This window comes from Balearica regulorum, chromosome 10, assembly GCF_011004875.1.
Source record: "Balearica regulorum gibbericeps isolate bBalReg1 chromosome 10, bBalReg1.pri, whole genome shotgun sequence".
In the NCBI taxonomy this organism is placed as follows: Eukaryota; Metazoa; Chordata; class Aves; order Gruiformes; family Gruidae; genus Balearica; species Balearica regulorum.
In genome coordinates, this window is record NC_046193.1 from 10907681 (window position 1) to 10934522 (window position 26842).

Here is a 26842-nt window from a genome sequence, read left to right on the forward strand (position 1 = left end):
CAAGTTGCAAAACAAGTATAAAAAAAATCAAGAAAAAAGTGAGCAAAAATGCAAAGCCAGAGCCAATGGACTCTGAAGGCCACCAGATTTTAACTCTAACATTCACGGCTGTGTATTTGCTCCGTAGTAAGGCAGCAAGGCCAGAAATAATTGAGCTTGGGGTAGGCTGGGCTTTGCAGTGGGATCTCGAAAGCTCCCTGCAGCAGGCTGAATATTCAAGACTGCTGCGTGGTCCTGAAGCTCTGTCCCTGGCCTTCCTGTAGGGAACGTTGGACTTCGGTGCTTGTAACAGTGACTTTCTTTTCCAACCGTAAACCTTGAATGGGCAGACTCAGTTTGAAGCACAGCTTCAAATATGTTTCCTCTGGAGGAAGGAGGGAAAAGCGAGATGGTGCTGAGATGGGGTTTTGGCTCTGGAAGCTGTTTGGCCATTTGGCTTGTGACAGCTCTGGGGCTTTCCTGTACTATGGTCTCTTCTGCCATAAGCTCTGGTGCAAAAGACCCGCAGCTGAAGCAGCGCAGTAACACGTGGGATGTTGTGTTCCTCAGGTGCTGGAACAAGATGTGGTTCTCCAGTCTATTGACCGCGCCATTGAGGCTGTGCACAATGCGGCCATGAAGAATGGGGGAAAGTACAACCTGGAGCAGAGAGATGTCCTTCAGTAAGTATGATGGATGTCTGGGAGAGCCGGCAGACGGAGGGTAGTCAGTGTGTGACGCTTGTGTCTTTTTCTATTCTTGGGAGTCAAGTTGGACGTTGTTGATTTGAGTCCCTGTGCTGCAAAGTGCTGATGCACTCAGAGCTTCGCAGCTTTGAGCTGGTAGCCAGTGCGGCTGCTCCTGTCAACCATGTCCAGCAAAGTAGTGCTTTGGTCTTGCCCCTCTATCCCTGTGCATGTAAAGGAGAGGAAACTCTCAGCTGCGTTGTTGGCTTGGAGGAGAAATCCAAAACCTTTCTGGATGCATTTTCTCCTCTCTACCAGCCAGGAACTGTAGAGGTGGTTGGCATGTGGCACAAGGTCTTTAATATGTTCTTAAATAATTGCTTGTGAGGAGAACTTCTGTTTTTCTCTGACACCTCGTGCTCTGTGCTGAGGCACGCTGGTTTAATCTCAGTTGAACAGCGATTCTAAAGTGCAGGCAATTTCTGAAGCTTGCAATGCAATATATGACTCTCCCCTGAGGAAGAGGCATTTTTCTCCAACGAACTGATGAATAAATCATGGGCTCTTGCAAAGCCTCTTCCTTCCTTCCCCAGAAGTGCTTCCTTAGTTGTTAATGAAACTGGAGTTGGTGTTCAGAGTAATGTAACCCATTCTGATATATATAGCCCAAATACAATAAATCATTAAAAAATATCATTTAAATGTTGCAGCGCAATCGCTCCCTTCCTTTAGCTTTGCTGTTCCTGATGTCATCATTCTGTTTCAGAAAGCTGATTCATCACCGGAAGGAGACAGTGTCCCGCAAAGGTCACTCTCCCACCCCGCAGGGAATGGTTATGACGCAGTCGTCCAGTGATCACCATCTGGATGTGGCACGGCAGCCCAATGGGGTGTGCCGGACGGGGTACGAGCGACATCACAGTCTTCCAAACACTGAGTTTGAGGAGGAGGATGAAGGTCTCTATCAGGTAACAGCAGCTGGATGCTTTCTAAATTCCTCCTTTGGTGGTATGACGTCGCTTATCCTGTTTAATAAAATGCCTTTGCAGCTGAGGTCACAAATCAAGTGTTTGTGCTGCTTACCTAGGCTTACTGCAATGTAAATTGATGCTGTCTGTATCTAAGAAGTCTGGAACAGTCCCTCTGCCACTTACACTCATGATGCTTTTTGGGATCCTTGAGGGTCTGTGGTTTTATGGAGACATGCGAGATCTGCTGTAGATTGTGTGACTGTCTCTTGACAACTTTCTAAGAGTTACAGCCTCCCCCAGAGAATACATTGAAAAACAGTTTTGATGTGAGCAGCAGAGCTCCCTCCAAGTACTCATCACTGCTTTATGTTTCCTCCTTGTTAAATCTGCCAAAGATCTTTGGTCCTTAAACATTTTATCTGCTGTGGCTGCCTATTTTTACTACTCAAAACATAAAAAACCCCGAAGATCCTGCTTTGTCTGAATGTTCCTTGTCATGATAAATTAAAGGTAAATTGCAGGAAATACTATTTAGAGCAGATTTTTTTAATCTCAGCGACACACAGTTCCAAGGTTACTGTGTGGCACCAGTCAGGCTTCAAAGCAGCAGCCCAGGACGGCTGCAGCAGTTGGGGCCAATTACGCTGTGTAGGTATAGCTGGGTGTTAGGGCTAAAGGCGCCAAGCAAGGATGAACACGGAGATTTTTTTTCTTCTCCTACAGATGAACATGTGCACTGTAGTTTTTCTTCATCTATCTGGGATAAGTGTTTGGAGGCAGTGTTTATGAGGTACTGATACACTGTCACTCCTAGCAGATGAGGCTTGTTTTATACTTGAAGAATTGTGAATCTGCAGAGATGAAAGGTAGCTCTGGCTCATGCAGAACATGGCATCCTTACAAACCCCAATTTTCTCCTTGGTATTTGTTTTCTGGGCAGCCAAACCAGCTGCGTTCTCAAGCCTGTGCCTTACAGGCTAAGAGCATGGAGCGCCTTACGGCCCCTTCTCCATGCCCATGCCCTGTCTGTCTTTATCTGGTCTGTGGTTTGGTTGCTTGCCAAAAAGGAGCAAGACAGATTCCTTGGCTGACAAAGAACAGTTTCTGTCTGGGTGGCACTGAGGACGCAGTCAAAGGGCTTCCAGCTTTGCCCTTTGCTGAAAGGGCTCGTTGAGATTTTAACAGCTTAGTCAATGGATTTCCTGTCTGCTTTGAAAATATGAAATGGAGGAAGCAGCATTGCGTTCTTCTACTGGTTATACAGCTGCCTAAGAGGAGATCTACTGAAATCTAAACTTTCTCACTGATTCTGGAGAAGCAGAGTCTTGGGATGTGCTTTTCACTGCTTGGGATTTTCAGGGGTATTCTATGTTTGCATCTGAAGACTTAAGTAAAATTTGAAGTGCAAATTTCCTGTGGGTGGCTTTGCTCCCAGGGCTGAACTGGCTGAAGTACTTGCTGATGATGCCCGTGCTGAGCCTCTCTTCAGCTCCTCTGTAGTTAGCAGGAGGTGTGAAGCTGGGGCAGTTACGTACCAGCTGCCAAGTGAGGAGGTTGGGGTCTCAGAGTATTTTAGTCAGCCTGCTGCATTTGTGATGCTTGTCTCCAGAAGCCTTTGCTGCAGACCAGTGTGTCTGGTTTGGCAGAGTTTGCCTAGAGGAGCTGGTGGGTATGGGATTATTGGGGTTTGGGGTTTTTTTTTGTTGTTGTTGTTTAAAGGTTCCTACTATACCAGCATAATTCCCATGCATTAGAGTTGAAGTTGTGGTGGTCTCTGCCTACCCTGGCTGGGAAGGGGACAGGAGCGTGGTGGTTGAGGCAGCTCTTGTCTCAAGCAGCGCTGGGAGCAGAGTCTCTGCTAGCGGTCACTGCAAAATGGAAAAGGAGAGAAGCACGCTGTAAAATCTGCGGATTCGGGGAACTTCACAGCCCCCTTGTAGAGGCCTGGGGCAAGGGAGGCTTTCAACACATGTGTAGGTGCTTCTCTCTGGACCCTTGATAAGGTCCCTCTTCTTCTCCCCTCCGGACAGGAGGCATCTGAGCTGCAAGGACTCCTGCATGGTCACCTTCCCCACAGCAGCTGGACAGAACATGTTTTGTCCCCTTTCCTCTCCTTCCCTTGGGGGTTTGATGTTGTACATCCTCTCAGCCCCATACAGCAGCTGGGATATGAGGTGGAGGGAGGGGATGGCCATTGATTACCCCTAATGACTCATGACTGTGCGGCGGCTGCTCACACCTCAGACAGGCATCAGCACGGGGAAATTCATGTCTAAATGAGGCTGGCAGGGCTCTGAGCTGACATTAGCTGTACATCTATTAATTTAAACACTCATCTGTACTAGCTGTGTTAAACTTGCATGGTAAATTTGGAAGGGCCAATGAAGCCATGGGAATACTCCAGAATGACCCAGCCCTAGATGTCTCCAAATAATGTCATGCTGCTTCTCTGAACCTGCTTGTCTGCTAAATCCCACTGCTTCTGTAATTGTGGCCGTGCCATGCCAAGCAGCTCCGACTCGTGCTGTTAGCTCCGTTGCTCTGCAGAGAAGGCTCTGCTTTTAGCACAGCTGAGCTTTCCAGATTTGGGACCAGCCTTCCAACCATGCAATGCAGAGACCTCTGTTTGGCCTCTCTCAGCTGTGCATTCTCTTTTTGGACCAACACAGATCATTTTTGAAGCTGTATGCAAGTATCATATAGCATTTTATCCAGAGAACAATGTGGGATGGATTGACAAGAGCAGAAGAGCTCAGGCTGGGAGTCTGCAGCAGTATTTCATGCTAATCCACCAGCTAAAGGCACTTGTAAAGCAGCAACTTGTTATGTGACATAGTGAAAGGTTGGATATATTAGAGCTCGGTGGAAGAAAGGGACCAAGAGATCCCTTTCAAAAAGCCTTTGTAAGCTGTGCAAACTGCTGTGTCTTGACTCGATGCCCACCAGACAAGTGTTGAAGATTGAAGGTGGCTCCTGAAGGTGTCTTATTTCCAGGAATATCTTTGCTCCCATTTCAGAGGAGGTTTCTGCCTTTCCTGGATCCAGGGGGTGGGGGGGAAAGTACATTTTTCATTCTCCTTGTTCTGTGCTATTTAAAATGGAGACCTTTCAGGGGCTTCTCTCAGTTTTTCACTGTGGGGTCTGGCATCTCTCTGTGCCCTGTGTGGCATTACAGGGCTGTTCAGCACTGACAGGTCACAGAAAAACTTCTCTTCCAGGGCTAAACAAACCTGGAAAATGGGCATGGGGTGATGGCCTGAATGTCACTATAGATTTCAGCTGGCTTCAACCTGGGCTACCTGAGACATTCAGGCCATCATCTCCTTCCCCTTCCCATGCTGCCCTGGGTGCTTTTGCCACAGGCAGCAATTGCAATATCCCATAAAAACAGAGGTGCATTTCAGGCAGCAGAAGCCCTAAGAGACCCCTAAGAATCTCCTGGCCCTGAGCTGCTGGTATGTGAGGATTAGAGTATCGATGCAACGTGCTCCTGCCTAGCTTGGCCGCTGTGTTCAGCAGCGTTAACTCTGAGGTTACACCACACCGACGTAATTCTGGGTGAAAGTGATGTCAGTGATTGTGACGTCTGGACCTGACAGGAAAAGATGAGTGCAGGAATCTGGGTCTGTAGCTCATACACTGCTGGCTCAGCATTCTTAGTGGAGGAGACTTACAGGAGAGATCCCAGATGTTGAGAGTTAATGCAACTCCCTGGCAAAAGCTTTTCCCAGTGGGTCTTACTATAGGTAGTGTAGGATTGCACAGAGGGTCTAGCCCTATTTTCTCCCTCTGTGCATGAGCACAAATAGCTCTGAAAGCATGGAAAAGGCATTTACATTTCTCCAGTCCTTGGCTTTGTCTTTCTGCAAGGGTATGTGTAGCTGATGTAATGGATCTCTCCAGAAGAGTGTCTAAATACGCGCTCTGTTTGCAGCCTCTGTAGAGCTATTGAGAGTAATGTGGAGTCACGGCGAGTGTGTGGGATCGCGTTTGGAATAAAGGAGGAGTAAATGCTTGACAGGTCTACACGACGTGTGTGCTGCTGAACACAGCAATTAAACAAGGGCTGCTTTGCCTGTCACGGGGAGGGGATGAAGCAGGCTTGAGTCCTGCTTTGTTCTTCTAGGAAGCTGCCTATTAATATCTGTCCTCCTGAGAAAACTTCCCCGAATGATGAGACAGATATAAGGACAAATCGACACACGCACGCGGGAAAGGTTTCATAACAGAGAATGTCTTTATTGTCAACCTTTGATTGCTCTGAAATCTTTCCTTATAGATCCCACCACAGCCCCGGCGTGCTGCTCCTATCACACCTCCACCTCCAGAGAAACGCAAGAACGCACAGATTGCTGCTCCCGTTAAAAGTAAGGACAAACTGCTGTCTAGATCTCAGGCATGTAATGGACACTGGGCAATATAAGTCATGGTGCTTGGATGGTTTTGCTTTGTGTGTAGGAGGACATCCTTATATATATCCTGAATTCCTATAGGTTTTAATGCTAATGATCATGACTTCTTTGATCCAGGAGGGTCTGGGCAGCCTGGTGCCTGTGGATGGATGCCAGGTGCAGTGTCCTCCTGGTCCTCCAGTACCTGTGGCCCCGGGAAATGTGGTGGTCTCCTGGGAGCGAACTCTCTGCCTGCTCATGTGGCTAATCAGGCCAGCACATAACCTTGGTGATTTAAGACCCTTGTGGGTGTTTCACTCCTGCAGACACATGGCTGTCTCCCAGCAAGGCAGAGGGAGTCTTCCCTGGCAGTGTGGAGCCTGGTATTTCACCAGGGGGAGCTCACTGGTAGCACTTTCAGGACCTGCCCAAGTCTGCTTTTGGCTCCCAGTCTGTCAGGTGCTTTCTTTGTACAGGGCTTGGATGAGGTTTTCATAAAATCAGTGGCTGCTGTCTGTAAGGAGCAGAAACAACACTAAGGTCGTGGCCGTGTATATGCCGCCCACAGGCAGGGGAGCTGCTGGTCATGACCATGGGGCCAAGGCAGGAGCTTCTCCATCTTCAGCGTGGTTGAGCTGGCAGAGGCAGCGGTCATCCTGCTGAGCTGCTATCAGCTTGCCCAAGTGCTCTCCTTTGCTGTGACAGTCACACCATTAGTGACACACAGCCCATCTCAAGCCCACTCATGTTCCCTGGTGCAGAGCGGGGCAGAGCTGTTGACTTGCAGGTAGTTAATTGAAACTTGGGGCTGGCACCAGTTGACTTAATGGTATTGAGCCATTTTTCACTCGGTAGTGGGAATCACAGAATGGTTTGGGTTGGAAGGGACCTTAAAGATCATTTAGTTCCAACCCCGCTGCTGTGGGCAGGGACACCCTCCACTAGACCACGTTGCCCAAAGCCTCATCCAGCCTGGTCTTAAACACTTCCAGGGATGGGGCATCCACAACCTTTTTGGGCAACCTGTTCCAGTGCCTCACCATTCTAACAGTGAAGAATTTCTTTCTAACATCTAATCTAAATCGACCCTCCTTCAGCTTGAACCCATTACCCCTTGTCCTGTCACTACACTCCCTGATAAAGTCACAAAGGTCGCTGTCCTTCAACTCTTTATCTTGATTTAATGAAGCAATGGTGGGAGCTGTGACTTTGTGAATGCTGCTCTGTGAGGAGGAGGAGGAAAGAGGGATGCTGAACCCCTGTAGAAAGGAAGGGCCCTGTTTTCTGCCTAGCTTGTGCTTGCCTTGGGATGGAGTTGTGGATGGAGTCCTGGAGGGCTCCCAGGACCCATGGAGCAGGAGGGGTTGGAGTTGTCTGCAGAGGTGCAGTAAAGGCATTTCACGGGTCTGTCCCACTGGCCCTTCCTTCGGTGTGGGGGAAACTGCCTTCCCTGAGAGCTGGGCTCCCCGTGGGGTGCGCTCCTCTTCCAGCACCAACATCAGCTGCTCTCCTGAAGCTCTAGATGAAGGTAGCTGGTGTCTGCTCAAGTAACTCTTTTCATAATCAGGGAAAGACTTGCATACATTTCTGCCCCCTAGAAATGAATGGATAAGGTTTACCAAAAATATATATTAGACCAGGTTAAAGGAGAGAAAAATCTTAACATTTCTTCGTTTATAGTGGATTTTATTCCTTGGAAGGTGGGGCAGCTACCACTGCTAGAGCTAGTCAAAACTAGAGGCAGGGGGAGAAATACAGCAGAGCAGATAATGTGGAGGCTTGTGAAAGCAGTGGATGTTAGCAGGGCTGTGGAGCTCGTGATCAAAGGGTTTAGAGTGCTGAAAGGGAGAGACTAGAGGTGCTGTCAGCCAAATGTTTCCTTCACCGTCGGTGCTAACTGTGGTGTGCAGTTGGTGAAGGTTCGTGCAAGAGGGAGGCGCAGGCTGGAGTGTGAAGCCTTCAGTGTCTTGCAATTCACAGGCACCATCGTTCAAAAGTGAGGGCTTAGATCCTGAATGCAGAAAAAGGCCCTTACTAAGCCGGGGGAAAAGACTTTTCTGTCCCTTAGTCCTGTTCCTCCCTCCCTCCCTTCCCCTGCGTAAAACACTAAGCCCTTTGAAGGGTATTCATCTCAATAGAGTAGTTTTTCCCCTTTCTAAAGAGGTGATTGTGTGGGAATGCTCCAGAGAGAACTGGTACAATTTTGCTTTGAGATAAGTGAGGCAGGAAGAGCAGTTAAACTGCTCTGTTCGCATGCACAATGAGCCTTTTAATGGACTGCACTGTAGCAATTTGTTTTTTTCTTTTTTCTTTTTTTCTTTGATGCTGTTGCTAAGGCATTTTTAATTGTTCCCTTTCAGACACTATTGAAATCATCCCTGGGTCAGCTTCTAGCGCCTCCTCTATAAGCACGACATCCCTGGATACCTTGTACACGGCTTCTTCTGCGTCAGAGACTGCTCTCCCGACAGCCACCTCCAGTCCTGCCAACACCCCACCCCCTGTCCCAAGCCGGAGTGTCCACACCACCATAACGCGTAATTTGGACGCCGGCTCTGTGGCCCACTCCCGCTACGGGACTTCCCCAAAGGATGGGGCCAGCAAATCTCCCCAGACCAAGAGGGCTGCCCCGGCACCACCGGCTGAAGGGGGGACCCAGAGGTCCCACACTGTGGATGTGGAGAAGACTTCTCAGGTGAAGAAAGCTGCCCCGGCCCCCCCTGCCAGCCTGGATGCCTTCAACTCCCTCTGCCTGGAGGATAAGAAGGTGGCTGCCGTGGAGCCGGCGCCAGCAGAACCCAGTGGCCTGGTGGCATCCGTGCCCAAGACCATAGGCGCTGAACTGATCGAGCTGGTGCGCAGGAACACCCACCTCAGCTACGAGCTGTCCCGTGTGGCCATCGGTGTGGTCATCGGCCACATCCAGACCTCTGTCCCAGCAACCAGCAGCATCATGGAGCAGATTCTCATCTCTGTGGTGGAGAGTAAGGTAACATGTGCAGGATTGGGCTGAGGACTGCTGCAAACCACCTCCTAGCATCAGGCAGATGTTGTTATGAGCTAATGAGCTCTCATAATGTTTGGGGTGAGAAGTGCAGTGAGATCCCAAAGGAAAGGAGAGAGGTGCTAGATGGGGTAAATGCCTAGCCAAGGGAACCAGGGCTTTAAACTAGGTCTGAGTACTGGTAGTGGGGAAGTGGAAAACAGGTGAGTTTATTCCCCGAATGAGCTGCAGATGTATGGCATAACCTTGAGTTTGGAGCTGGGGGTACGAGGTGAAACCAGCTGAGAGGGCCCTTGGTGCTGGGAAGCAGTGGTAGGCTGTGGTGAGGGGTGGGTGTCTCATTTGAGGAGGTGAACGGCAGTGATTTGAACTATATGAGCACATTGCGTGGAGGTGGCAACCTTCCAGGTCCCAGGGACAGCGCTGGTGACAAAGCAGTGGTGGGAATGGAGGTGTACCAAGAAAGCTCTGACACAAGTTGTTGACCACTGATCATGAAGGCTCATGGAGAACCATTGTGGCAGCATAGAATTGGGGAAAGAAATGAATAGTGACTTTTTAAAGAGGTATTTTCTGTTATGAATGTGACAAATAGAAGCTGAGGAAAACTGAGCCTTCGCAATAAGTGCTTCTTTATGGAAACCTTTTATAAAATAACACATTGTATAGACTTGTTTTCTTCTATGGTGCTGCACGTCCATTGTGTAGATTCAGCATGCCTATGCATACTATGGATTCTTGTCTCTGACTGTGGAGCACCCAAAACTTCTATGTGTCTGGCCTGGTCTTTCATCAAAGCGATGAAAATTTGTTTTCCATAGATGCAAACCCCTCTGTTATTCCATAACACACACCTCAGCCCTGCTTTTTTTTAAGAAACCACAGAAGAGTAGCTTTTCAGCCACTGGAGGAAGAGCATTATCTTGAGCTTGTTCTAAATAAACCAAAATGATCAGGTATTCTTCTTTCTTCTGGCGCAGACATGCAAGGAAGGAAGTAAAAGGATGCTGCTTGCAGCAGTCATTGAGATGAAGTGCACCTGGGCAGCCCTCCGCTTTGGTTGGAGGGATAATACGTTTCAGCTCCCACTTGCTAAATACAGCCCCGAGGAGTACATTTCATATAAACATCTAAGATTGGAGTTCCATTGCTAATGGCAAGATTATAATGAACTGTTCAGAGGCATTTGAATATGGAAAACTAATGGCATTCAAATTTTAGATCAAATCATAATCTGGTTAACTGTCTGTGCTGAATAGAGAGGGTCCTACAAGCAATCATCAAGTCTCAGTTTGTGGCCATAAACCAACAGTTAATTGCTTCCTACTTCAATAACAATACCGTGTCAATGTGTGATCTAGATTCAGCAAAAAAAATTTAGCTGTTTCAAGCAAATGTTCTGGCTGTGACTCGCATGCTAAGTTCAGTTTTCTGTTATTTGGACCTTGGACAAGATTTGAATATTATTTTTGTCTTTAATTCCTGTTCTCGGGATACAATAAGCTAGAAGTCATTTAGTACCAGGTTTCTGCAGAGGGGATTTGCAAACCTCAATTTCATGGCCATTGTTGCAGACCAGCCTGGAAAAGATGGGAAGAAATTCTGATGCTGGTGCAGGGGCAAGTATGGATCTGCTCTTACTGATATGGTATCTGTCATCTAGGACATATGCAGGACTTAAAATGTCTGGTACTGTACGGAGAGACAGCAGAAGGTCCTGACCCATCTCGTAACACCTCAGTACCTATCTTGAGCGGTATGCAGGAGAGTCTGGGTGGGCTTGCACAGTGCACAGGTGTAAGTGTTGTGGCTGGCATATGTATTTTTCCTGAATGTCCCACACAGAAGCTGTAGCTCTGCTGATACGTAGGTGCCTTGTTCCAGATGAGGTGGTTCACCCGGTGTAGAAGACCAGGTCTCACAGTTAAAAGGGCAGTCACCCACAGTTGTGGGGTGGCTGTACTGCCGTAACTTCACTCGTGTGGTTTAATGGTACAAATTACTATCGTTGACGTTGTGTTGTTCATCGTACCAAATCGTTTCACAATCTCAGGGGTTTCTGTGTAGAATTGTTGCCGGGTTGTCAGTTCTAAGTCAAGGGCTTTTTTTTCTTTAATTTGTAACTTCTGAAATCCTTCTACACTCCAATCCATGCAAATATGTGGTCAACTCTTCTTTTGCATATTTTTAAAGGTTTTTCTTCCACCCTCTAAAACAGAGCAAGAGATCAGCTTTGATTTAAAGCTTTGGTCTGCTCACAGTAGAGATCATACCTACTTCAACCTTTTTTATCATGTTCTTTAATTAGTTATATTCTTTCTACTCCTATTCCAGTCTTAATTTGAAGTCAGATCACGGGTTTACTAAATCAATTCCAGACTCTATTACCTTGCTCCTATCCCCCGTGCCTTCTGAAGGTTGAATTGTGGTGGCACCTTCCCTCTTATTTACCTTGCCATTCCTCCAGCGTGGAGTCTGCCCAGGCTTGTGTTTTCAAGAGAACAAAAGACCCTTCTGCTGGGACAGCATCATGCTCCTGCTTTTAAAGAGGTAACATAAGGCTATGCTGGGGGAACAGCAAAGACAAGGAGGGTGCTGGGGTGCTCACACCTTAGGAAAAATGCTTCAGAGGTACCATACTGCTTGGGGAAGCCTGATCTGCAGGAGCAAATGTGCTGAGTTGGCTTCCCTGTGTCAGAATTTCACCTGGCCTTGGAAATGGTTCCTCTTCTTGTCCTTGAGCCAGTTCCTGATGAGTAGCATAGTGACTGGGTAAGGTGTGCAAAGGGAAATGAAACCTCTTTTCAAAGGCATTGCTGCAGTGACCATCTAAACTGGAGCTGGCTTTCATGGGAACTCGTTTGAAATTTGGACATAACTAAAGATCATACAGATGCTGCTTTGTTTTCAAGCATCTAGAGAATCACTTGGATTAGTATGTATTGGCGATATGTGATTGCCTTCAGCTCTGTTGAATTACCTCCCATCTGAGAGGAGGAGGTAGTACCGTAGACATCTTGTCTAGGGAGGTCGATTTGAGGATTTATTAAACTGAGTGAGAGGCAAGCAAAATTGCCTAATACACAAGCTGGCTACACCTTGAGAGGGAGCGCTTAGAAATCACTTATCTGCTTTTTATTAAATTAGCATTGCTGTGTTGCACTTGTGACTCAGACCCATCTCTAGTTGCCTTAAATTTAAGCTCGAAAAATGCTGACAGGGGTGTATAATTCAGTTCGGTCTTATAGATCAGCCCGGGCTGCTGGGTGGGGTCGAATGGTTCTTGCATGTCAGAGATGGAGGAACAAGTTAGGAAGTTGGTCTGGCAGGTGACATATTTCTGGAGGTTTCCCTTGCAGTGCTGGGCTATGGCCTGCTCCCAGCTGCCCGTCACCAGTGCCTGGTGGCTGCCTATTGTCCCTAATAAGCCCTGACAAACTTCGTGGCTAGTGTGGCCGAGCTCCCTCTGCTTCCCATAAATTCACATGGGCTGCCTCTCGCTTGCAGTTCCTGTTCATTCATTGATTCGGCTTTGCTTGAAGAAGCATTGCTTTTGACAAGACACAAATGCTGCTCTGGGGCTCAGCTCTTCCCTGCGGGAGCTTTGTCCCTCTGCTCGCCTGGGACAATGGGAAGGTCAGCAGGGTGAGAGCTTTCAAGGCTGACTCCTTTGGCTGAGCTGTTAGCGTGCCTACGCAGGGCTCCTCCTTAGTGAAATACTGTAACAAAAGTGAATCTGGAGGGTGGAGGGAATGCATTAGTGCTTAGGCAAGTCCTTTGCTCGCTAATTACTAGAATAGCCTTTGTGAAGGTTTGTGCCAGAGTCTTCACGCGCAGCCATCTCAGTTCGGCTGTAGATGGGCCACGCTCATCCAGAGAGAGCTGCTGCAGAGCAAATGCGCCTTGGGCGGGAAATGGCTGGGACACCTGAAAAGGGAAGGCTGCAGAGACCTTACTGAAGCATAGCTAATGTGGTGGTTGAAAGCCAGGTGCTTCTCTCTCCCTGTGACACCCCGCAGGCCTGTGTGCGGCAGGCAGTGCCGGCCTGCGATGGGGCTGTGTCCCTGGGTGCCCAGCCAGGAGCGGACCTGCTGCTGCTGAAAGAATGTGTGTGAAAAGCCTGCCCTGGGAAGCTTGGCTCAGCTGAACTCCGTCATCTCTCTTGCACCAGCTGAAGTCGGGCATCTCTCTTGCACCATGCTTCATCTGGTTTAGTGGCTGCTGAGGAGCCTGGCAGTCTGCGTGCGTCGAACAGTGGTAGCTGCCTGGTTTTTATAGATGGTGCTGTAGTAGGAATGGTTTGCTGCCCAGAGGAGAGGGGAATTCCCAGCGCAGTCCCCCTGAAATGTGTCTAAAAACCTGCTAGATGGTTTGCCCGAGGCAGGTCTGGGCTGATCAGGAAGGAAACTACTGGTAGATGTGTGTACACATGACACTGGTTGCTAGTGGGGAGGGAGGCATGGGAAGAGGTGAGGAAGAGCTCAGCAGGACGGCAGCTGGTCTTGCGTGACAGACATGATCGCCTCTGAGCAGCGTGGGTGCGATGAGGTTCCCAGAATGGTTTTGGGTTGCTCAGGAAGAACAAAATCCCTGCAGCAGTTTGTTCTGCTGGGCTGGCAGGAGGGAACTATTTGAAGCAAGATAATGCGAAGTGGTGGTGTTAGAAATACCGAAACCTCCTCCTGCTTATGGGCTCTCCAGCAGATTCCTGGAAATGACCATATGACAAGGCTGCAGGTTGTAGTAGCTGTCAAGATGTTTAATAAGCGGAGACCTGACCCCGGTGGTGGGAGGGCTGAGAATGGTGCTGAGAGTGCATTGAGACGGTGCGTGGTGTAGTTACACCAGTCGGATTGAAGAGCTTTTTAATGGATTGATCTCATCCAAGTCCATTAGGAGCTTGATGCTTGGTGGAGTTATAAGTGTTGCAGATGAAGGATTGGAGGAAGCAGATTAGTGATAAGAGGCTGAATAGTGATCATTAAAACGAGTACTCATTAAAATGCTCATCCAAAAAGACATCCCAGCAGTGGACTGAGGGTAGGACAGCCCTGCAGTGCTCTGGCGAGGAGGATGTGAGTAAGGTACATAAATGGAGAACCCTCTCCCAAGCAGTTGGGACACACAAGGACAGGCAGGTGACACTGCAGTGTTGTAGGTCCTCCTAAAGAGAGGAGATGGCAAGATCAAGCGAGCTGCTTCACTAATGTATTTGCTTCTGTGATAAATCACTGTTCAGTGGGACATGCTCTTGTATTTGTGCTCAGCTCCTGAAAGCTGCCATCCTCTCTCACAGCTAGTTACCTGGTTTTCTCCTAGGCTGTCCACAGCTTCCCAAAATTTTAAGAGCATAGAGGCTTGTGTTAAACCAGCATACTCCTTCCTGTGTTAACCTGCCTGACAAAAATTCTGTAATGAGCAGCAACAACAAGAATACTTTTTAATTATATAATTGAAGCACTAAATTGAAGTTCTAATTAGTTCACACCCCAAATACCCCCAAAGCCAATTACTAACAAGTCTGTCTCTAATAAAGCAGGCGAGATGTTACCGTTAAACCTGGAGTGGTTTTCCCAGAAAGGGCTGGAGGGTGGAAGGTGCGCAGGAAGGGTGCCAGTCCCGCGCTTGGCAATCTCACGTGCTGGTGTTGTGAGTTTGTGACTCTGTGTGTGTCGCCGCTGACACAAAACATGGGTTCGTGTCTCCGTACAAAATCCTTCTGCTCTGCTTGCAATGTGAAACCTGCTTAAAGGCTTGCTGCCCCTGGCAGTACAGCCAGCCTGTAGGAAGGAGCTGCACCAGGGCAGGACGAAGTCTTCTCTAAGCTTCCAGGAGAAGACACCATGCAGGAGCAGGGTGTCCTGGCTGGCAGCAGCAAAGGCCTTTTCGCACTGAATGATCATAGCTTGTCACTGCGTGCTACAAGACAGCTTAATCAAAAAATTGTTGTCTCAGTGAGTGGGTTTTCCCTGTTGTTTGAATTTCTCGGCTCAGTTCTCTTCCACCTCGCTGATCTGCTGCTGCTTGTTGTTGTTGCTGCCAAACCCTTGTGTATATAAGTTAAGTTCTTCTGCAAATTAGTCCTTATCTCTCTTAATGGTGCCTGGACTCGTCACCTGTAATCAGCCCAGTTCCATGTGCTGGTCTCCCCTTCTTGCCCTGCTTTCAGGAATCCAGGTAGTTCATATGATATACTTAGGCCCTAGCAGCTTATCCTAAATCACAGACCACGGCAGCTGTTGGGGCAGGTTAAGTGCTGCCTGAATACTCCCCTCTCTTTCTCAAAGGAGAGGAAAAGTGTGGGAAAGACAACTGAAGAGTGAAGCCTTTGGGGCAAGGATTATGTATGAGGTAAAGTGATGGGGATGCAGTTGACAGCAATTTGCGAAAGGATTATGTGCAGTAAGATTTGCTGAGTTGTCTGTATCATAGCTACAAGCTTCAGAGCTGCTGTGAGCAGTGGTTGAGCTCTGCTGTTTGGAAGAAAGCAGAACCAAAGCAGCCCAAGATGAATTGGTTCCCGTCCTTGCTGCAGAAGATGGCAGACCTGGTACTGAGCAGTTGGCACGTAGAGTACCATGCAAGTGCTTGCTCCTGAGTCAAGGGTTAAAGGAACATCTGCCCCTGTCAGGCTGCAGGGAGGTGGCAGTGAAGGGAACTTCTCCTTCCTGGAGGCAGTTGTGCAGCATGGTGATTTGGTGTCCAGGACACATCTGTGTTACTGGGGGTGAGCCTGGAGCTGCGCGCAGCTGCTGCCCGGCTGCGATTCTGGCCTGTGCCAGACTGGTTTGGCTTTCCCCATTCTCAGGATGATTTTGAGAGTCTACAGTGTGTCCTCTGAAGGGCTTCTGAACACCTGCCTGATGCCTGCACCTAGAAGGAAACCAGTGTTTTGTTCTGTGGGGCAATAATAGAGCTCACTGAGGTTGGGTTACCCCGTGCTCTTGGCATGCACTGGACTGCTTTTGTGAAAGATGTGGTGTTGTCCGCCTGCCCTCTGGGAGGGGAGAGTGAGGGTTTAGCTGGCGCTGAGCGTAGTACTCTGGCCAGTTTGGCTTTAAGTGCTATGAAATGTGCAGAGGGTTGTGGTCATCTGAGTTGGCTTCTTGCCTTAAGCTCCTCTTACAGGAAATGAGCATTGCCCTTACTGCAGCGTTCACCCTCCCCAGGGCAGGCAGGCAGCCCATGGTGCTCTGCAAATACCCTGTGGCTTGCTGCGAGGGGAAGTGGGGAAGTTTGCGGTGTGTATGCGTGCTAAGAGGTTACAATTATGTGGTCCAGGAGAGACGTTGGTACAAATTCCCACGGCTTCGGGAATGTTGGTTTGCTTGGATTAGCCTTTGGTTACTAAAAGCAGTAAGAAGAAGGGTGTAGCTTTGTTTAAGTGAGGTTTCTTGGGTTCTTCAACATCCTCAGAAGACAGCTAATGCTTTAGCAGGATGGTGGCAGCTTGGATTTAAAGACTTTCTGACCATGTACCAGTTCTGGCGCCTATTTTGATTCATTCACTGCATTAGCTGTGCAAGGAAAGGAGGCGGGTAGAGGCCCCAAAAGTATGAGAGCTGAAATAACACATGTGTCTTAAACTTGTTGTCTTTTTGCTGCCAGCTCTTGACTGAATGAGGTCAGCTGCCAGTCCTGAGACAAAGATTAGAGGAAACAGGCACCCAAACAATAGCTGGCTGTCAGGACCCCACTAACCGGTGGTTTTGCTATTGCGCAGAATCTGAGTGCGGGGCTGCCCTCGGGGCAGATCTGCCACGATGAGCAGCGGCTGGAGGTGATCTTTGCAGATTTGGCCAGGCACAAGGATGATGCTCAGCAGCGCAGCTGGGCGCTCTACGAGGATGAGAACGTCATCTGCTGCTACCTGGAGGAGCTCCTTCGCATCCTGGTGAGTAAATTTCTCTATAGACGGAGCAGACAGTCCCAGTGAAGTTCTCTTTTTCTGACCTCCTGTGTTGCCATTAGATCTGATGTTCCAGAGGGCATAGTTTTCTTGTGCATCCCTTACCGTCGATGTGAAGCCCTGCCCTCCTGTGTGAGGTCTGCAGTGCTCCTGAGCTGCCCTCTGCTCCACCTTACAAACCCGTTCTGAAAAAAGCTATAGGACTGTTCTTCATGGTACCAGTGGTATTTACCTATCACAGGAGAACACAAACCCTCACCTCCAAAACAAAAAACTGTTGTCTCACAGCAAACCTAGAAGTTTGCTGTGGGTGTTGTTGCACTCCTAGGCCTGTAGAAAATGTCCTCCACTTAAAATGTATTCTGTGGCTGGGAAGTACATGCAGGATGAGGCCCATTACATGCAAAGAAGACTCTTTGGTTGTCTTGTAAGTGAGCTTCAAAGCTATTTTTGTGAGCAAGTATAAAGTATCTCACCACATCTGTGCATATAGGAGAGGTACATCCCCATAGTGAGCAGCAGTGGAAAGTACTGTCCCAATGCTGTCACTAGCACGTACAATCCCATCCGCGTGCAGGGAGTGTGATGGTATGGGAGCTGCCGCTCAGCACGGTGACATGGTCTGTTATGAGTGCTGGTGTGGGGTTTGCTCTGGTGCCCGTTTCATATTCCTCTCTAGCACTGACATAAGCAGAACAGATATTTTTTTTGTGTAATAAATGCCAGTGTCTTAGTCACCCAACATATGGCCTGCCGCCTCGCTGTGGGCCTGCAGGGCAAGGCAGAGGGGGATTTTGTTCAACCATTTCCTCTTAGTTTAGGGGTGGGAGGAGACTCACAGTACTTTTCAGGGTGGGAACGGCGTTGGAGCTGCTGTGTGCAACTGCATGATGCACTCATCAAGCTGCTGCTCGGGTCGTGGGGTTTTTTTAGACATTTTCAGCCCAAGACATGCTGTGTGGCAGAGACATTTCTCAATAATTCGCTTTGATGCAGAATCTGCAGGGGAGTGGTTCTTGAGCTGTCTTTGTGCTCCGCTTTCAGTTTCTTTGTGAGATAGTTGGGCTGGGGCTATGGAGATCTGAAAGCAGCTGGCCTCCCTCGAGGTCCCTGCAGCAGGCACCTTGCTGACCCGTTCATTCCTGCTTCCAGACAGATGCAGACCCAGAAGTTTGCAAGAAAATGTGCAAGAAGAACGAGTTTGAATCAGTCCTGTCCCTTGTGGCATATTATCAGATGGTAAGGTGGCAGAATGCATCAAATCTCTCCTCTTTTTGAGGTTTTCATGAAGGTGTAAAAGAGCAGGGTTGTTGTGATGAATATATGTAAGACGTTCCCGCTGGATAGGGCGGTTCTGTGAGCTAGACAGCGTTGCAGCTCGTCCCTTTTGCATGCTGGCTAATGTCAATGCTGTGCGTGCAAGCTGTATGGAAGAGCAGAGGACGCTATAGACTTCGAAGCGGTAGCTAGCACTGTGAAGGGTAAAGCTTGCTGCTTTTATTAGCTCCACTGAGGAACAGAATCGGCATTGCTAATGTCTAGAGGAAGGATTTCTGAGGATGCCCTGGGAAAGCTGACAGGCTGTGACTGCTCCTCTTTTAATTGATGCACTCTTGTGCATTAGTAAACAGCTTTGCTTAGGAAAGTAGGTTGTGAGTAGAAGCCCTGGGAGTGAGGAAGAAAATCAGTATTCAGAGGAAGAAATGGAAGTTTTGCCTTCAATGCCTATGCAGTGTTGCTTTGTCCCTCTCCTTCTTGGAATTTGATGCTGTAGGACTCTGCGGGGGTTGGAAACTTGTCCTCATCTTGTCCGTAACACTCCAGCTACAGCACATCATGCCTTTTAAAAGCAGCATTTAGCTTTCATCTGGCACTTATGTGCCTGAACTCAGAGCTTGGCACCAGAGCTTGCGTATCTGAGAGCAGTGGGAAGGCAGAAGGCAGGTTTAATGGAGCCTGCTGGCTTTCACTGCCTGCCCTTCTCTGACATGTCAAGGAAGCCTGGCCAAGTGGAAAGCAGTTGGGTCTCCTGTCCTGGCTGGTCGTGCCCAGTGGCAGGGCTTGGCTCACTCCTCTCTCAACCCTGGGGTTGTTGGCTGAGGCTGGAGTATGAAGGTTACCCCAGCACCAGAGCTCCTGTGTGGGAGCTGAGCTGCAGGTTGAGCATCGTCTTTGCTGGAATCCCTGCATGTCCCAAAACTTTCTGGTTATACCTTCCGCTCCCAGTGCAAACCTGACAGCTTCACAGTGGAGGAGCTGCTCCCATCCTGATCATTAACCATGACACGCTGAAGAGAGTTTGCAAATACCGTGTTGTCGGGAAACATCCTTCAGAGCAGCACTTGCAAAACCTCAGTGTGCTCAGAGAATCCTGGCTACCCAGTAAATTAAATTTGTTTGCTGGGGACGGGTATAGGTTGTTGATTTGTATCATATTAAGTGGGGCACTTCAGATCTGAGCTCTGGCTGCCACCTGCCATCTGACCGCATGTGCTAACAGCCTGTAGCCAGCCCAGTTATGAACATTATTGTAAAAGGACTCCTACGCTGTTGCTAAAAGCTAGTAGAGCTTCTGGGTTCACCGTCATCCTGGGAGGGTCTGTAGCTTCCCAACAGCAGGAACTTCTAGCCAGTTAGAGCAAGCCCTTGCTTGGGACGTCATTTGATCTAATAAATTGTTTTTGCAGGAACACAGGGTGCCGTTACGGCTGCTGCTGTTGAAGTGCTTTGGAGCCATGTGCAACTTGGATGCTGCGGTCATCTCAACGCTTGTAAACTCTGTGCTGCCAATGGAGCTGGCCCGGGACATGCAGACTCACACACAAGGTGAGCCAGAGCTGCTGTACCCCGGTTCCAAGGGACGTGTCTTTCCATTAGATGATTCACAGCAGCACTGGTGGCCCCTGACTGCTCTACCTGCCCAGTGCTCTGGGGAGAAGGGTGTCTGTTTTTAAAGTTGTTCAGATTATTACAGCTCTAAGTGGAGAATGCACAGGAGGGGATGTTTCAGTCCAGTGATGCAAGGCCCTCTAGCTCTTGAATGCGCCATTAGTGATCTGCATTCTTGTAGATATCTTAAAGCATGTTTTGAGCTGTTCCAGTTTTGTTTCATGATGCTGACAAGAGACACCTGCGGATCTCAAGGAAGATTTCTGCAGCTGCTTATATGCAGGTTTTCTCAGCACTTTACACTAGATCTTTGCAGTGTTTCTTGCTGGTGAATGAGATGTGTGCTGATTAAAGGAAAGGACCTTCTCTCCACCACTGTATCGAGGGAGTTGGTTGTGCTGTTAACAAAGTTGTGGTCCTGGTCCTTTGCAGGATAGTGCCACTGCCCTGCTTTTCCCAGCTCTTTGCTTTCCGTACCCAGGCTTTGCCCTCATGTTCCTTCTACTTCATGCTCCTGCTCCATTTGTTAGGATGACCTGTCCCTGCTATTAACGGGAATGTCCTTCCTGCCCTTTCAGCTCCATGTGTTCGAAAGCTTGGTGGTGGTGTGGTCAGATTTTGCTAGCATTGTTCCTCAGAGCTCCTGCTTAACCCAGGGTCCTTTATCTCCCAGCAGCCAGGAGCAGATGCTGAGGAGAAGCCTAAGAACAAAGTGAACATGTAGTAGGACGGCCCTGACATTACCTTCCAGCTCCCCATGCATGCCCGGCCCTGGGCAGGCACAGCTTTGCTCCCTGTTTTGCAGTTAGCCTGTAGGCCACCGGTGCTTGCAGTGGTATATACTACTTTTTTCCCTTAAAGGGATATTGAAAATCCATTGTTTTGTGCTAATTGTGACCCACAAGTAAAGTACCTGTTGAGTGATCACGTGGATCAAATCAGAAGAGCCCCAGTGTTCGGAGCCTTGCTGCCCTGATTGCAGTCTGTAGCTATTGGTTTGCTGTGGGCATCATGAATCTGTGGAGAAGTATAATTTAGTGATGAGACTGTGTATGGATTGACAAGCCTGCACAGAACAAGGACCGTTACATCCATTTCATGTGAGCCAAGTAAATGTCCCAGATGGCCACCTTGGACATGCATAATAGATGTCCCTGTCCCCAGCGTCCCACCATAGGCTCTGCCAACCTGACTGCATGGTGGACAGGACTAAGGGGATAATCTGGTGTCTGGAAAAGGGGTATGGGAGGAGAAAATCAAGCCTGTTGCAGAAGGCTTTGTGCTTGTCTTTGCTTAGATGCTTTGAAGTGCAGGCATTTCAAAGGTGGGGAGTGCCTGGAAAATAGTGTTTCAGGGCAGGGCAAAGCACTAGTGGTGTGGTAGGGGGCTGAGATCCTTACGCCTGTGTTGGCTACACTTTCTCTTTGTGCTACCAGTAATTATCAATTCTATGCAATGAACTTCTTATGCTATTGGTGTGTTACCTGGTTATGCATGAGAAGCTTCTTCTCTAGGCTGCAGTTTTAGTGCCCAAGGAGCAAATAATACTTGGTTATGGGACTATGACTGTGATAAACTTTATCGTGCATCCATCGCTAATTCATAAAGATTGGCTCCAGGTGACCATCTTCTGCACCATGCCCAAACAGGCATCAGCCTCCTACTCTGTCCCCCAAGCTGCCCTCGTGCAGGCAGGGTGGGCTGCTCACCCTTGTTACTCCTTGCCTGGTGGCAGCATTGCTGTCCAGGGCGTTTTGCCAGGGTCTGCATCTTCCCAGATAGCACAGCCAACTCAGCTGTGATATAGCAGAGCATCGAGCTCTGAGCTAGGTTACTTCTGCACGCTTTTGCTGATCTCCATGTAGCACTTCTGGTTGAAGCAGGCCTGTCTCCCAGCAAGCGACAGCTCTGCTTTGGGGACCTAAGAAGCCTCACAGTGGAAGTGGGTGAAAAGTGTCTCTGCTCTGTCCTGCAACTGCCGACCTGCAGGATCTCTTCTTTCCCTAGCTTCATCTCAAGGCGAGGGGTTTTTTCCCTGCTTGCCATAATACGTAGGCAGTACAGTCAAAGGGTGAAAAGCTGCTCTTCCTTTGCTGACAGACCACTTCTGGTTACAGGAGCCTCTCAAATCAGTGTCCTGATCCTGTGCTGCCTGCCTTGTGCTAAGGTTATGGCAGGCGCTTGTGCAAATGTCATCTGTGCGGCATCCAGTCCTCTTCCTCTCTGCAGTGCTGCTGCAAAGAGCTAACCATCCTTGACCCAAACGTGTCTGTCCTTCAGAGGTGTTTTAGGGCATTAGTAGTTCCCTCCTGCTGTTCTGGTGCTTACTGCTCCATGTCCTGCCAGCAAATGGCAGGCGTACCTTGTGCGAAAACATGACCTTGAATCCTAGAATGACTTGAGCTTATTTTGGTACTAAAAACTGGGGAATAGCAGCTGATCCGTGACATACTGTGGAATAGCTAATCCCTTCTGTGGATGGCAGGGGCCAGAGCAATCAATGCCAGCACTAAGCAACTGGGGAGTGTTGAACTGGCTGCAGCAGCTCTGTGGGATCCCTCCTGGCTTGTTACTGAAGAGCAGCCGAGGCAGAAGCTCTGTGTGTGGATGCTGGGTGCCTTTGATGAGAAGGCGCTTTACCCTGGGGCTGATGCAGGCGTGTTGGCTGCTGGCCAGTTCTGCTGCCAGATGCTTGGGTCTTATTGCTTCTGGACAGCCACTTCTCTCTGCTGCGGCTGGCCTGCACATCTATCAGTGTTAGAAGAGCTTATAATAAGCCACAGCGAGGCAGAATTAGCCAGAACAATTCCAAAGAAAACAGACGGGGATAATCCAGTCTGTAATCTTGACTTTCTCCCTTGTTACAGCTCAGTGTATATGCAAGGCAGCTGTCGGGTTCTTTTCACTTCAGTTGTAGACAGTTGTGTCTGCTCCCAGTGCCCAGATTTTGCACTGCTGTGTTTAGAGGTTGGAAGCAAGGTCTTTGAAGGCCTCTGAGAAATACCTTTCATATGTGATAGCAGCTTCCTTAGCAGTACCTCAGCAGGCTTCGGAAATGCAGGCTGGTGAGCAAACAAACGCATCTCTCCTGCCCTTCACAGCCACTTGAGTGATGCTTATCAGTCTGTCGTCAGCAGAGTCCCTCTGCTTCAGGAGAGTTGTATTAATGCTATTTACTTTATTGCAGCCACTGGTGCTGCTTTGGAAGGGGGAAAAAAAACCAATCCACCCCAAAACTGTGCTTTGACTGGCAATTACTCTGTTCTTCAGCATGGTGAGTCTTGGATGAGTCTTGCTGCAGCTGGACACTCCAAAAACTTGTAGAGTCTGTGCTGAGCAAGTGTACTGGGTTAATCTGGATTTGCCCTGAGATCAGCTTTCTGACTGGTTTCAGCATCCTTAGGCAAATACGACAACATTTGCCACCTAGTAGTGGAGTCTGCTGTCAACCAAGATGAATGGATGTCAGTTCTTGGCAGATGGGCCAAGGATGTGTAAAACTACCTTCCTCCCCCATCCCTAATTAATCTCTTCCTCCATATTTGCTACAACCACAAGTTTATCACTGGCTTCTGGTTCTCAGATCACTATTTCGTTGCTCCTGATGTGATGAGAGAAAATGTTTTGTTTGTGAAAGCCTTTCTAGGAACATGGGAACGGCAGGTTCCTCTGTCTGCCTACTGCAGTATCCTCCCTCTGATACCCAGCTCCTGAAGCTGTGGAGGAAAGAACGAAGAAATCACGTGGCAAACAGTTTGTCAGATTCTTTTTCTGCTACCGTGAGCTTTGGCATCACTGATAACTGAGAGCTTATATAAATATGAATTATATTTAAGTCACTGAATATCCTCCTTTACCAAGAGTAAACAGCAGTTTCCAACTTTCCTTTGCTGCTACATGGTCTGGAGTGCACTCCTACACTCTTAATCTTGTCGGTGTTGTAGTATCTCTGTTTAAGCCACAAATGATCTATTTTTACTCAAAGTATTTGTGATTTGAAAACTATCTTGTGGAGCTCTGTCAAAGTCTGTATGCTCTTTGTTTATAGAGACTTTGCTCACAGATTTGACTTTCCAGGAGCATGAGGCTGGTTTGCTAGCATTCCTCCTTGCCACGTTAACAGTAAATCTGAGAGCTGTCAAGTGTTGCAAGTCCTTTGGCCAAGTCCAGGAGTATTCAGTGACAGTGAAGACATCAGCCTGCACAATTAAAACCAAACTACGGTGTGCAGGTGCTTAGAGATGGATCGATTTGTGTATAGAGAAAGTGAAATGTCTTAAAGGCTTTGGAGGGGGGTGCTGGAACCAGCACGTATGGTGTGGGGAAGCAGTACTGTGGGGAGGAGCATCATACACTGAAGAGACTTTTTTCCCCCTCTCATGAAAAGTAGTTTTGGTCAGTTTTTTTTATAAATACACCCTCAGTTTCCTTGTAACAAGTGCCCCGAGGCTCTTTCTGGCACATGTAGTTGAACTTTTAGTCAGTATGTGTGGTAGCCTACTTTATAAAAATAATACTCCTTTTCCTATCGTCTTCAGACTTGCTCAACTGGACGGAGGCTACATTTGATGATGACACAGATCCTATTCCATGACTTTTTTTTCTTCTGCAAATATCTGTTGAGGTGTATCTGTTAATTAAAATTCAGGAAAGGCACTGGCTGTGGTTCTGGGGAATATTCACGTATAGCTGCTGCCAGCAAAAATTGTGTTGGACTAGCAGGCTGCGGGACATGTTAATGCAGGAGACGCCTGTGGCCTGGGAGGTGGGCAGATGCACAGCCCGAGTCATGAGCAGTGATCTCCCAAGAGACCTCTTACACCTCCAGGCGGAGCTGAGGTAGCGAAAGTAGAGCGATGCAGAGATGGTAACAAGCAGCATAACTGTCCGGGGGTGGTGTTGGTTGGAACAGGCGATATTTCAAGGTGGCCAGATGGATGCTTTTTCTGGGTTCAGTAATTGCATAACTATGGGATGTGTCCTGGGACTGTGCAGGGGAGGTTTTTAATTATTCAGATCGAGTTTGCCCAGATTCTCTTAAGTGGAAGGGGGGAAAAAAATCAAGAATTCTTGTTGTGATTATTTTTAAATTGCTTTGGAAACACATGGCACAGAAGGTGTGTGGTATGTTTAAACAGGGGGAAAAACAACCTTATAGCTCAGTAAATACAGGAATGAGAAGCAACCTAATCGGTGTTAAATGTCTGTATTGAATGTGTGACTTCCCAGCTGCAGCTGAGGAGCAGTGTTTCGCATCCTCAGAAGAACTAATGGCAGGACCTTTACCTTGCAGATCATCAAAAGATGTGCTATTCTGCACTGGTGCTCGCAATGATGTTCTCCATGGGGGAGCCCCTGCCATATCATCACTATGGTAAGAGCAGCTTATGCTTACGACTTGGTAGGACAGCAGGCGTGACGGTGGGCCATCTGGGGTGCGCCAGCAGGCACAGGGAAGGGACCTTTTCTGGTGGCCAAGGTAAGGACAGCTAGGGGAGAGCCCAGCACGAGCAGGGCAAGAGTAGGGTCTGGTCTTTGTCAACAGAGCCTGGCTGCAGAAACACTGGGCTGAGATGCCAGATTTCCAGAGAGCAGCACAAATCTGGGTTAGAGCAGTGGAGGACTGATGCCATGCTGCAGAAGAGGTGGATTTGCCCATCACTGTGACTGAGCATCGTTTTATTTTACCTGTGCCCTGTGTGAAAGCATGCACCTCTTGCTTGCCTCAGAGATGCTCTGTCTGCTGATGAGGCTGAGAGCCCAGATCGCTTCATGAACACCCACTACAGGTGTCAGCTGCAGAATGTGGCCTCTTCCTGGTCTCCCTTCTAACAGGGCGGTGCAGCCCTGTGTACTTCAGGCTCTTAGGGAAAGCAGAAATGATTAAGGGTATTGCAGTCAATAAGGAACTGCAAATGTTGTGCCAGATCTGCCTGTTTTATCCTCTGCCCTTTCATTCCAACCTTCAGCCAGGAAGCCCTGCCTGCCTGCTTCTTCCCCAGGCCATGTTGTGTTCCCCTATTTGGGAAACTCTGGGTTCAGTTTTCCAGAAATGCAGTAGAGATTTTTAGAAGCATCTCCTCAGCAGTTTCACCTTAACACCCTGGTAAACACATAGAAGATTTAAGCTGGTGCAGTAAAGACTGTGGAATGAGCCTCCACACCTCCTGCTTTTCTCTCCTCGTGTAACCCTGGCAATTATTTCCTGCAGGTGGACTTATTTGCATGAGCTCCTGAGCTTTCCTAATAGCTAGATTGAAAAATGGGTTATTACTAATGATCTGGATGATTACTTTTTTTAAAGTAGATGGATTAAACCAGTGGTCAAGAATACAAATCTCTTCCTACCTGAAGCCTTCATTGGTGGCAGTGATGCTACAGCAACAGCTAGAGCAAGATTTGGTGTTTTATTTACTCAAAAAAAAAATTGCCAGTGGGGGACCAACTTTCAGCGTTCCCCTGCACTGTGGATAGTTCTGAGCCACTTGTCTCTCTCAAAGACACTTCAGTGGTCTATCTAGTCTACTTGCAGGGTTGTTAATTCCCTGGAGGCTGACACTGGTGCTCCACTGATGGATTTTTAAGCATAACAGCATGGAGAAGTGGCTTGGTTTATTTTCACTGTGTTGTAAATGCCCCTCTTTCTCCTTGTGCAGAACATCTCAACTCTCAGTTTGTGCAGTTCCTGCTGGATGTGATTGAGGACGGGCTGCCCTCGGACACCACCGACCAGCTGCCTGATTTATTTGTCAATGTCCTTCTGGCCTTCAATCTCCACATTCCAGGTCAGTTTGGTGCTGCTCTGCCTTGGCAGGATTTCGGTCTGGAGTGAGGGTGTGAAGAGGGGAGGGAGAATCTCACTGGGTCTTCATGGTGTGATGATAACGTCTCCAGCTCCCCGAGCCTCTGGCAATACACTGTGTTTAAATATTGTGCAAAACCCTAGAGGAGAAAACAGTCTGAGAGCCCATGTCCAACCAACTGACCCTCTGGGGCACAGGAGCTCTGTGAAG

General features: G+C 48.4%; 1 protein-coding gene across 3 annotated transcripts in view; it reads left to right on the plus strand.

Annotated features, from left to right (window-relative positions):
* Nucleotides 1-26842, plus strand: part of NCKIPSD (NCK interacting protein with SH3 domain) — a 54158-nt gene that overhangs the window by 21553 nt on the left and 5763 nt on the right. For all 3 annotated transcript variants that reach the window (XM_075762084.1, XM_075762085.1, XM_075762086.1), the window contains 9 exons: nucleotides 550-662; nucleotides 1432-1633; nucleotides 5916-6003; nucleotides 8388-9016; nucleotides 16755-16925; nucleotides 18093-18179; nucleotides 19628-19766; nucleotides 25123-25203; nucleotides 26486-26614. In XM_075762084.1, coding sequence (XP_075618199.1) covers nucleotides 550-662; nucleotides 1432-1633; nucleotides 5916-6003; nucleotides 8388-9016; nucleotides 16755-16925; nucleotides 18093-18179; nucleotides 19628-19766; nucleotides 25123-25203; nucleotides 26486-26614 — 1639 coding nt within the window. The remainder of the gene's footprint in view (nucleotides 1-549; nucleotides 663-1431; nucleotides 1634-5915; nucleotides 6004-8387; nucleotides 9017-16754; nucleotides 16926-18092; nucleotides 18180-19627; nucleotides 19767-25122; nucleotides 25204-26485; nucleotides 26615-26842) is intronic.